The 11,866-nt window shown below is 42.3% G+C and overlaps 1 protein-coding gene across 1 annotated transcript; it reads left to right on the top strand.

Moving 5' to 3' along the window:
• Nucleotides 1-4,341: 4,341 nt before the first annotated feature.
• NANP (N-acetylneuraminic acid phosphatase) lies at nucleotides 4,342-10,477 on the top strand. Its single transcript, XM_054196771.1, has 2 exons — nucleotides 4,342-4,536; nucleotides 4,701-10,477. The coding sequence occupies exons 1-2, from the start codon at nucleotides 4,447-4,449 to the stop codon at nucleotides 5,394-5,396; spliced, it is 786 nt and encodes a 261-aa protein (XP_054052746.1). The 5' UTR covers nucleotides 4,342-4,446; the 3' UTR covers nucleotides 5,397-10,477.
• The last annotated feature ends 1,389 nt before the right edge of the window (nucleotides 10,478-11,866 follow it).

Here is an 11,866-nt window from a genome sequence, read left to right as displayed (position 1 = left end):
ATGCTACAAGGCAGGTACAGCCACCATACAGCTCAGCTATAGGGACAGCGGAGAGTAGTCATGCACCCAGCTTTTCCCAGATACATCCAAATATTTTTTTAGTAGCCCTTCTCCCTCTCTGACTATCCGGTCAACACTCATATCCCTTACAAAGTGTGGCAGAGTTAACTACAGCTGCAGATGTTAGTGTTCCTATCAGTATCCCACTCTTCTGCCACACTGCAGTGGTCTCATCCTCAGCAGCTTCACAAAGAAATTAATTCCAAATCATAGTTAGGGCATGTAATGAAAAGGATTTCCTTTTATACATTTTGAATTTTCAATTCAGTTGCTATCCTTTTGGTTGGATATTATTTTATTGCATCCCATTTTACTGCATTCTCTCTCTGTAAGTTTTTCCTCAACACTTCGACACCTTCTCTACCCTTCCAATACCCTACACCTGTGGGAATTCTTAAATGAGGTGACCAGTAAGCACAAGCCATTCCAAATGAAGTTGTACCACTGATGTAAATTAAGAAAAAAAAAAAATTCAACATACTTTTTTTTTTTTTTTTACACGGTGCTTCATCCCTTTCCTCCTGTATTGATAAGAGCTGATTTTACAGAGGTGGTCTTCTACTTTTTACAGATCGTGCCAAAGTGCACATACTGAATTTAGAAAAGCTAAAAAGAAAAAAAAAATTTAAAATGTAACTTAGGAATTTTTTCTTCTAGTCTGGATTGTCTGCATTTATCGGAGACGACTGTTGTTAGTCAATCCACTCAGCCTGCTCAGGTCTCTTTAAACTCACAGTCCAGTTTTGGTGTCAAACAACAAATAACTTTCTCCAACACAAATGCAATTTCTCTTCTCTCATTGTTTAACCCTTCTTTAAACTTAAAATACACTATGGGTATCATTGAACATTCAGGCACTTCATAGTAAGTCTCTTATTGGGATAAAGAAAAAAAAAATCACCCACAAAATCAATACTATATTCTGGAGAAGCAGCACAGAATATAAAAGCAGGACAGAAAAGAGATCTCCAAAATCAGATTCCAGAGGCCATATCTACGGAGCAGATGTGTTTCACTGTGTGCACTCAACATCTACTCCTGATCACAGATACATAGCCTATTGGACTGTGCTTCAATTCCCACCCTTACCCCCTGCAAGATCGCTCTCTGGGAGAAACCAGAAAGCTATAGAGGAGAGAAGGAAGGCAACGGTAACCTTTAGGTCTCATCCTTACTATGGGGAAATGGCTTGGGCACCCACCGGCACCCAGGAAGCACACCTGCTCTCCCATAGCGCTGACACAAACAACAAGGAACCCATTCAGCCGCCAGTGGGGATGCAGAGAAAAACATCAGAGACCTCAAAATGCTGAACTTCTAAGTATAATCATCTTGTAGAAAAAAAGGACAAACCATGATACAAGTCACATAATTCACAAATTATCATTTTTATATGGATGGATAAAACAGGCTTTCTTTGAAAAAGTGCATGACATTCTTCCTTGTTAAAATCCACGTTGAGCAATTCCATAACGCGATGTATGGACCTCATTTAAAGACACCAAAATGGCATTCTTACATTATCACTTCCAGAATGTGCAACACACCTTGTGTTTCAGCTTGGCTCCTAGTTAGGTTTCCGATCACCTTTCTTTTCCTGGCTCTGAGCTTCTGTGAGGCATTTCTAGCCTTTAGGGAGCCTGCAAAAAGAAGGTTGAGAAAGTAGCAGGCATGTCCGAAAGCAGAAGATGGCACGCAGATCACATATGCTGAAATGTTGATAGAAAAAGCTGTGATGAGTAGCCTGATTTGCTAGCCATGGGGGTCACACAAATACAGCATGGCAAACGGCTGGCTGAAGTTAAACAACCTTGCAGTGACTTTTACAAGTATACACGAAAGCACATTTTACAATTGCAGGCCTACTCTGAAGTGAACAGAAGTTTTCCACACACAGCCAGCTGATGAGAAAAATGAAAATAATAAAAGTACGTTTAAAATATAATTATAATCCATGGTTTAACTGCTTCAATTCTGTATATGAAAGCTTCTAGTAGATAAATATATCTTATAAAATCTTCTAAGACATTTATTTTCCATTTAGGACCTCTTTGACCAACTGTCAAAGAAAGCACAAAGATTACTTTTAGGTAAACGTATCTTTTCTGAAAGGTATGCATTTAATAGAATCCACTGGAATGCAGGACTGTCTGAAACAGATGGCATCTTCTTAAGCAGAGAGAATCCTAGAAATTCAGCTATTTTTAACCACTCTTCTGTGTAAACTCTGGAAAAACAGTAATTCAGTAGAGGCACATGAAATCCACATGCCTAACACTTTTTCTGTTTTATCAAATCAAAGTAGCACATTTTATTCCATGTCAACTAGAGCAATTTTATTAAAACTCCTCCTATTTCTTTAACTACAGGATCCTTAGCCATGTCTGTTTCTTCCCAGAATCCCTCCCTCTCCTTTAAATGCCTGCCTTCTGTAGTTTTACTTGCCATGCACCAAGCTCTTTGGCACGAATTTTTTGGCCTTATGCGTGACCCAACGTCTTTTATCAGACAAGGGGATTGCTATCAAAGGTGCAGTTTTCAGAACTGAAACTGGCCTGTAGCAAACTTCCAGTTTCTCTGGTAAGATACAAAATTTGCTCTGGCTTTGTGAACGGTGTTTAATTATTAATGTCTAATCGATACTAGCAGTATTAACATAAATCAAATGAACAAAATTTTCTTGCTGGCTGATAAAAAAAAAAAGATACTGTGTTTATCAAAACACATTGTCAAAGACCAGTGGGAATATTACTTGAGAAATCAAGCCTGCTGTTAAACTTCACAATCGGAGGGCTGGAGCACCTCTCCTGTGAAGATGGGCTAAGAGAGTTGGTGTTTTTCAGCCTGGAGAAGGCTCCGGGGAGACCTCATAGCAGCTTTCCAGTACCTGAAGGGGGCCTACAAGAAAGCTGGAGAGGGACCTTTCACAAAGGCATGTAGTGATAGGACAAGGGGTAATGGCTTTAAACTGGAAGAGAGTAGATTTAGATTAGATATCAGGAAGAAATTCTTTACTGTGAGGGTGGTGAGGCACTGGAACAGGTTGCCCAGAGAAGTTGTCAATGCCCCACCCCTGGGAGCGTGCAAGGCCAGGCTGGATGGGGCTTTGAGCAGCCTGGCCTAGTGGGAGGTGTCCCTGCCCAAGGCAGGGAGGGTCAGAACTAGACGATCTTTAAGGTCCCTTCCAACACAAACCGTTCTATGATTCACCCTCAGGAAAATGACCTATTCTGAAACCGCATATTTGTACATACAACTGTAAAACCTGTTCTATCATAGGCATTTGGATGAAGGCCCAAAAGATTTCTGATTCATTTGCTCTAGAAAATATTGATCTTTGGAATTTCAAACATTCTAATATCATACCAGTTCTCCAAATACCGAAGTGTTTCTAGCGGAGTCATTGGCTTTGACTTTATCACAAACAAATCATCCTGGTGCTGCGGAAAGGACTATGGCTTGCTTTGCCCCCAGGTGACTCTGCAGGAGGACATGCTTCAGAAGGCAACAGTGGAACCAGGAAAGGTGCTGCACCTGCACACTGAACTGAACCCCATCTCGTGTGTGCGTGTCCTCCTCCCAGTGCAGGTCCCTTTTCACCAACACCTGTTTAAGGAATACTCCGGAGTACAAACCGACGGGGGTCGGCATCTTTGGGCAACAGGCAGCAACACCCTGAAGAGAATTTCCAGCTAATGCTTCCTAAGGGCGGTAACAGGCTTCACCCGTGACGGCGGCCGCGGTCACGACCGCAGGAACGCAGCCAGGCCCAGGGGCCGCCCCGCGGCCCCTCCCGGGTGGAAACCCTGCGGGGGGTTGAAAATCCTTTCGCGGCAAACTCGTCCCCTGGCAGCACTTCAACAGATATTCTCCAAACCAGATGCCGGCTCTCGGTTACCTCACCCAGAAACCTACCCTGAACAGAGACAGCAACCCCGCCACACGGACACGGCAGCAGCCGGGGCGCTGGAGCTCCCCAAGCCGCCCTTCTTCCCCCAGCCCGCCCCAGCACACCCCCACCCCCCCGGGGATCCCGGCAGGTTCTCCTCACAACCCCGCTCCAGGGCCCTGCGCCCTTTCCACCCTCCTCTCCCGGCGGGCTCCACCCACAGCCCGGCCCGCACCGGGGAGCGCGTTTAACGGCAGCGCGACGAGACAGCCGCTCCTCCCCGCCGCCCGCTGCCTCACGGGCCTGACGCGACACCCCGCCGCCGGCCGAGGCCCCGCCTAGCGCCGGCGAAGGGCGGAGCAGGGCTGGGGCCGGCCCCGGCCGCCCCCGCCCCTGCCGCGCCCCGGTACGGGCGGCTGCGGCGGCGGTCGGGGCGCTTCCCTCCGCCCCGGCGGCTCGGCCGTTAGAGCGGGGCGGCTCCCGCGAGAGGCGGCGCCATGGGTGCGCACGGCGTCAAGGCGGTGTTCTTCGACTTGGACAACACGCTGGTGGACACGGCGGCGGCGGGGCGGCGCGCCATCGAGGAGGTACTGCCCTTGTCCTGTGTCCCCCCCCTCCCTTCACGCCCCCGGCCCCGCCGGCACCGGGGGCAGCGGCCGCCGTGCCGCCTGCCCGGCCCCGACCCGAGCCGCAGAGCGGCCGTTAACGGCGGTGGGAGCGGGCTGACGAGGGCCTCTCTCGCCTGTTGCAGGTGATAAAGGCCCTGCAGTCGAAGCACCACTACGGCGAGGGGGAGGCCCGTCTCATCTGCGACAAGGTGCAGGCCAAGCTCCTCAAGGAGTGCCACGACCCCGCCAAGATGTGCATCACCGACCTGCGGATCTCCCACTGGGAGGAGGCCATCCAGGAGACCACTGGCGGGGAGGCCAACCGGCACCTGGCCGCCGAGTGCTATTTCCTGTGGAAAACAACCCGGCTCCAGCACCTCACCTTGTCCGAGGACACGCGGGGCATGCTCACCGAGCTGCGGAAAGGCCTCCACCTGCTCCTCCTGACCAACGGCGACAAGCAGACGCAGCGGGAAAAGATCGAAGCCTGCGGCTGCCAGCCCTACTTCGACGCCATTGTGGTGGGGGGAGAGCAGAAAGAAGAGAAACCAGCCCCATCCATATTTCATTACTGTTGCGACCTCCTGGGGGTGCAGCCGGCAGAGTGTGTGATGGTTGGGGACTCTCTAGACACAGATATTCAAGGAGGCCTGAACGCCGGCTTGCAGGCGACTGTCTGGTTGAACAAAGCAATGACTACCCCGGTAGATATCTCCCCAGTACCTCATTATATCATTTCTTCTGTTCTGGATCTTCCAGCAGTTTTACAGAAGATGGAGCACAAAATTAATTCTAAGTTAGGAACTGACTATACGGCTAGTGGTAATGAAGCACACTGACGGTTCCAGGGACGTGCTGAGCAGTTAGGTGACTCACGCTCTTTTAAAAGATTCGACCCTAGGATTTTGAACTCGTGTTCGGTATGCTTTCTTCAACAGCAGATGGATGAGTGAAAGCACAGTTGTCAGTGAAAACAGGATAGAAACAAAGAATTAGATTAATTTAAAAGATGCAAGTGCAGCTAATTTAAAAGAACTGCCTCTGTCTAGAAATTATTTTGACAGACTGTGGCTAAAGTCTATCTGTCTCTGACCTACATCGCCAGTCTCTTGTTTTTGTAGCAGAAAAGAAAATTTGAATGTTTTGATCTTTCACATGCTTTGCTGACTTGTAAGTTTAGCAGAAGCTTCAGCTCAAACCTTGTTTGCAGTGTGTAAAAGAAGGTGAGAAAGAGAGTGTGGTACGATCTGGTAAATCTTCACAATTGATCTGCAGTTTATCTCAGGAACTGGAGTGAATTTTGCCATTTCTAAAACCAGAATTTATTGGCAGAATTTATCATGTATCAGACCACTAGAAAATGCCCTACCTTTGATCTTTTTTTCAAGTTGTAGAATTTTTTTTCAGGCTTTGCAGTGATTTTTCTTTTATGGAATCTGTACCTCTTGCCAAAAGTACATAAATATAAATTTAAAAATTGCATTTGTGTAGGGGACCATTTATCAGAGGGACTTGATGGATAAGTTTTTACCTTTTATTATCTTGGTGCTTACGCAGCTATGCAGTATACTTGTAATTCAGATTATGATTTTTGTTGGAATGTAATTGATAAAACAGAGATATTTTCGATGTTCTTACTGTACTGTCAAACTCTTTAAAAGGTACTATTATTGTTCTGTCCGATTTTATTAGTGGATTTTGATCAGACTTTTTGGAGAAATTGTTCTTGATCTTGCTCAGGTGTATGACTACTCAGATTCAACTGCAGGATCAGTGCTTTTTTTTGACTGTTTTAATGGCACTGCTACACAATCCCTCCTTACTCCAGTTTCTGCATGTATTTCATGTGATCTACTCTGGAGAAAATATGAGCTAGTTGTTTGTAAATGGCTTTCATGACTCCCTTCCAGGAAACTGGAAAATTATGTCATATGTATTACGGTACTATGTACAATTTTAAATATATAAAGCATATATGCTGTTTCCACTAGATGCAGGAGATGACTCTCTTAAAACACTGAGATTTCTCTTTCCCAGATCATTATCTTAATAATTTTTTTTTTCTGTACTTCATATTATTACTATATAATGGGAAAGTATTCCCATATTAAATGGAAGTATAAACACTTGTTGGAAAACCTGTGTTTTTCCAAATCTGTTTTCTATATATATATATTGGGCCGGATATATGACAATATCTGAGCAATCGCATTTTATACTTCAGTATAAATCCATGACAAATCTTTTGAGAGCAGGGATATTGAGGTGCTGGCAGAAGAGTGTCTGTCTTGTGGGCAGCAATAAAAGGTCAGCAAAAAGTACAGAAACCTACCAGGAAATGGGTGTGTAGAAGGAATCCTACATGCAAGAAAGTTTCCTTTGTTTAACTTGACACAAATCTAAGTTAATATATTTAAGTCTTGCATAGGGTAACAGATTCAGTTTAGAGGAGGCTATTACTGATATGGATTGAATTATTTGTCAAAGAGTTTAGGTTGCATCAAAATATGTTGCTCCTACATTGAGGGTGGGGAAAAAAAAAAGGAAATACTCATTGAAGTTTGAACCCCTTTCATCCAATTGTCCCTTAAAAAAAGGTAAAGCCGTCCAGGTTCTTCATCTTATCTAGCCAAGACCTTTGAGATCAATGAAGAGAATAGAGGCAGGCCCCACCTGTACCTTTGAGGAAATGGGCATATGCTAAAAATAATCCAATTACAGTGGTATACTAAGTTGCCACATGTAACATGAGCCAGCGGGACTGACTTGACACACCTTTACTGAAGTCAGAAGCCTAATTTAAGATTTTGTTTTGCGTTTGGAAGAGCATGAAAATGGTTGCTGGTTTAGCTGATGAGCAAAGCGTTGCTAATAACATTCCTTATAATCAAGGACTGAGAGAAAAATAATAAAGATCACTGAGCCTATGAGGAATACTGCGTAAAAATAGAAACATATCCAAAAGGTTAGATGGATCCCTGAAAAGATAATGCTTTTGAAGTGATCTGTTTTAACCATACTGTCTGATACAAAAGCAACAACTTTGCTTACAACAGCATCCCAGAGGAGCTGCAGTGTAACTCTGCAGTGTTTGCACAGCATCAGGGTAATAGAATTTAGGTTAGAATGAGGTTTCTGTGATTTGAAACAACAAATAGTAATAATTCACAATTCTGTCTGTGGCCTTGAAGGATATATAAGTTGAGGCTCATATTCTCTTGCCACTGCATCATTCTGAAGTAGGATGTTGAGCCTACTTATTGTATAAAGGGTCCGAGGGTCTCTTGTTTTAGAAGAGGCTGCTCTTTGTTTTGCACGTGGCCAGTCTTTTTCTTAAATCTATGAAAAACCACTGTAACTGAACACTCAGGTGATAGTCTGGTCTGCAGAGGCCACAGCTGAGTATATTTTTTCCATTGCTGGGTTCTGTACCAGGCTGGATGTGACTACCAGTGTCCAGATCGGGCAACAGTGTTATGATGCTTCTATAAAACAAGAAGAAACAGTAGAAGTGATTTTTCTATCTAGGGTTCTTCTTAGAAGCAGTTACCCAATAAACTGGATTAGGTGTCTGGAGTATCTCTAAATACTCAAGATGTTTTTCTTGGATGGAGCTCTTACAGAAAGCCTAATGAAAAATAATTATATTTAATGAAATGGAAACATAAATGTAGTGATGGGATAATTTTCACATCAGAAGCAGGAATAGATCAATAAAACAGTCTATATTCAGTTCCAGTTCAGCTATGATTTTGCTTAGTGTTATGCTCTATTAGCAAAGTTGTCTAGTTTATATTGCCGACACACACTAAATAAAAAGAGGAAAAAGTAATTCCATCTATATTTTTAAGAAAGTTCTATTTTTTTTCAGATAAATGTTATCTCCTGAGGTTAACCTACAGAAACTTTGACTTTAGTGAAATGAACTGAAACAATAGTTTGGTACCACCTGTGTTTTAACTCTTGATTTAAAATAGCCCATGTACTAGTCTAATAAAAGTATTTTGTTTATAAAACATTTATTTTAATGCTCTGTATTACTGTGGATAACGATGTTTGTGACCAGGTTTACAATAAAGGGCAAGAGTTCTGTTCGTTCTTTAAAATAGCACAGAATTAGCCTTCAAAATCTGTGACCTCACATTTAGATGTGGTAACTGGGTGTAGTTTCCATCATTTCAAACAGAGGCTGAAACATAATTATGTATTTATGAAGTTTCTTGGCCAGACTGTGTCTATTGAATTCCTGTCTGCAGTTCATTGCTAGTTGGACCTGACTTGCCAAGCTGAGTGCCAGTTCAGATATGCCTACGTGTCCTGACGTCATGGCGCTGACTGCTGCAGCAGCATAAGAACAGATGGCAAAGCAGATAAAATAAATAAATATAGTAAATACAGTAATCCAGTCCCTGGAAGTGTCGGAGGCCAGGCTGGATGGGGCTTTGAGCAACCTGTTGACGGTGTCTCTGCCCAGAGGGGGCAGAGTTCTATTCAGTTCTATTTGTCTTCTCCTCTGAAGCTTTGTCACTTGACAACACCAGTAATAGGGCTTTGAACTAAATTGAAGTAGTCTGATGCATCACAGATCCCATATGTTCACATATGTAGCAAGTATTTTTTCAACTCCAGCTCTAAAATGTGAGGATTTTTATTCCCAGGTTATCTTGAGGCCTTTAAATGAAATTTAAAATCCTACCTTAATTCTATACTAATAAAACTCATCATCTGGAAATCATTTGCACACATTGAGAGGTACAACAAATACAAATGCAATGTATCTCTGCTGTATGTAGCAGTATGGTGTTCTTTTGTGCGCTGCTTTTACTATCAGCCTTGCAGTGGGATTGTCTCCATTATAACTGGCTTTCTAGATCACGCTGTGCACATACAAGAGACATAACAATGCAGAGATGATGTCAGCTGTGTCTAAAGCAAAAACTGCAACTTTCTGCCTATGTTGCAAGGGACCTAGACACAGAGAATCACGTTGCCTGCTCCATATAGCATATTTTGACTTTTTATTCCATCTACTAAAAACAAGGTTGCATGAGAGCCTTCTGCTGAACAGTCCTCAAAAGCCAGAAAAAAGTGCATTTTTAAAAATACAAAATTAAATTATGGTGCTAATATATGAAATTTCAGTCCTTTAGAAGTGCAAGCCGTGTTTCTTAAGTCACCTAACCAAAGACTAGATGATAAATTCACATAAGGTCTAATTTAACATAGGAAAATGTTGGCATTTCCATCAGTGGAACTTCACAAGGTTAAGTAAGATTTGTGTGTCCATTTCTATAAGATCACCCCCAAGTGAGTTCTGCCTTCCACTTCTCACTCAGCTAATTGATCTCCATCATCTGTTTCATCAGTTACATTTCCATATCTTTCTGAATCACAGTGGTATGTAGCGTTTGGGACAAAGTTTGCAGAGGATGGCAATAAAAAGTAGTGGAAGAGAGCTGGCTTTTGTAGCAAGAGCACATTAAGTACATACATTTAGTACCATCTCCTTGGCAGCTGTGTGCTGCAAGAATGTGTTTGGGCTATGTTTGTTTTAAATGTTTTAAATGGCCTTTCCTCCAAAGAAACTTCCATTCATTATCAAGCCTCCAAACAATCCCCCCTGTTAGTCACCTATAGATATCAAGGTTTATAAGGCCAGTTTAAAATACCGAATCTGAGATATTTTTCTCCAAGTTTCAAAATAAATGTTGATGATCTGTTGACTTGAGAAGTGAATGTTGTGAGGAAAACAAAGCAGTACTCATAATTTCAGCCGTTTTCCAGTGTCTGTTCAGTCCATACATCACAGGCTCCAAATGTTTGATTTTTCTGTCAACTATATTCAAGAACAACTTTGTCACACTGAGAAAAATCCAGCTTCTTTATATTTTGGAAACAACATATTACTAGGCAGCATAGAAGAAACTATATATGTAGCTTGAACTACATTTTAATATGCTTTATATTTAATGTATTTAATGTATTAATGCACATTTTTGTTAGGTTCTTTTTTTGTATTTTGCCCTGGAAATGTTTGTTTTTGCTACAGCATCAACATCGTGAAAATGCAAAAAAATACAAGGCCAGTAAGGTAGAGAGATGTATCTGAGAATATATGACTGCGGTCCTTTAGATCAAGGATTTAGGAATATTTTTTTTTTCTTTAATTCTCAGTGATTCTAGGGTGTGACTTAGAATAGTTATGGCTCAGTTTCCCCATCTGCTCAATGAGCATCCCAGAAACGAAGAGGGAAAAACAAAGTGGAAAGCATTTCAACCCGTCTTGCTTTCCAGCCCAAATCCAGCCTGGTAAGCACCAGGTGAGCACCTTTTTATTTACTTGTGTTGTTGCTGAGTCTGCTCAATGGTCCTGTGTTCAGGCAGATGTGGGAAAACCATTTTCCCAAGCTAGTCGCCACAGTGCCACAGCAAGGTCCAACTGGAAGTTAAATCATCACGTGTGAAAATACATCAACTACTCAAATACATATATTATTGCTTCTTTTACTATGTGATTGTTAGTAAATCCTTCTGGTTTATTCTTTTCATTAATTAGGCCAACAAGCAGCCTCAAAGTTACTGTGCTGTTTTCATCAGAGCACCAAGGTGTTGTAGGTCTGTCTGTCTGATAAAGTCGGGCTTAACCATTTTCATTTGTGCTCCTGGTTGGGTGGTCTTTGCTGTTAACCATGTGGCCTGTTAAATCTCACCGGGGTTAGGATTTATCAGGAAGTCTGCAGTGGATGGACTGACAGCCTTTGTTTTCCAAACTGTTGATGCCTTCCATTGTGTTTTGTTTCAGACATTTAAATGAGAAGGCTCCTGAATGTTCTAAGTCCTTTTTTTCCTTTCAGGAAGAAAATGCATAAACAACACAAACAGCTTGTTTATTTTTCTTTCAGTAAATGTAACTGGGTAAAAAGACTTTTTTGCTTCCATCCTTCTCATCTGAAAGTATTTTAAAAGGTACCTAATAACTTGATGGCTAAACTACTGTGACATATTTGTTATCTTTGCCCTGTTACTTTGTGAAACGTTCTACATCTGTTTTAAAAACTGCTACTGCTGTGGCCAGAGGTTTATCTTAATATTGTATTATTATAGTTTAGTTTTACACTGTCTTTCTATGCTGTATCTCAAAATGAAAGCAAGCCCCTACCTTAGAGATATTTTACTTTGAGAGAAATATACCTAGTTAACAGTTTCTTTTTTGTTTATTTTGAATACTGTGCCCCCTGTTTAACAATGTTCTGTCCACCCAAACCACTTCCCGTTTATTTTTCTCTTTTCTGCAGAGCAGCAGGGTTTG

This window comes from Rissa tridactyla, chromosome 3 (assembly GCF_028500815.1).
Source record: "Rissa tridactyla isolate bRisTri1 chromosome 3, bRisTri1.patW.cur.20221130, whole genome shotgun sequence".
NCBI lineage: Eukaryota > Metazoa > Chordata > Aves > Charadriiformes > Laridae > Rissa > Rissa tridactyla.
Note: the sequence above shows the minus strand (reverse complement) of the source record. Positions and strands in the feature narration are given on the sequence as shown.

What these genes read in the sequence shown, in the direction of transcription:
- NANP (XM_054196771.1), top strand. Translation starts at nt 4,447, where the DNA reads ATGGGTGCGCACGGCGTCAAGGCGGTGTTCTTCGACTTGGACAACACG. An exon ending in GGCGGCGCGCCATCGAGGAG is followed by an intron (nt 4,537 to 4,700) that starts GTACTGCCCTTG and finishes CGCCTGTTGCAG; the next exon opens with GTGATAAAGGCCCTGCAGTC.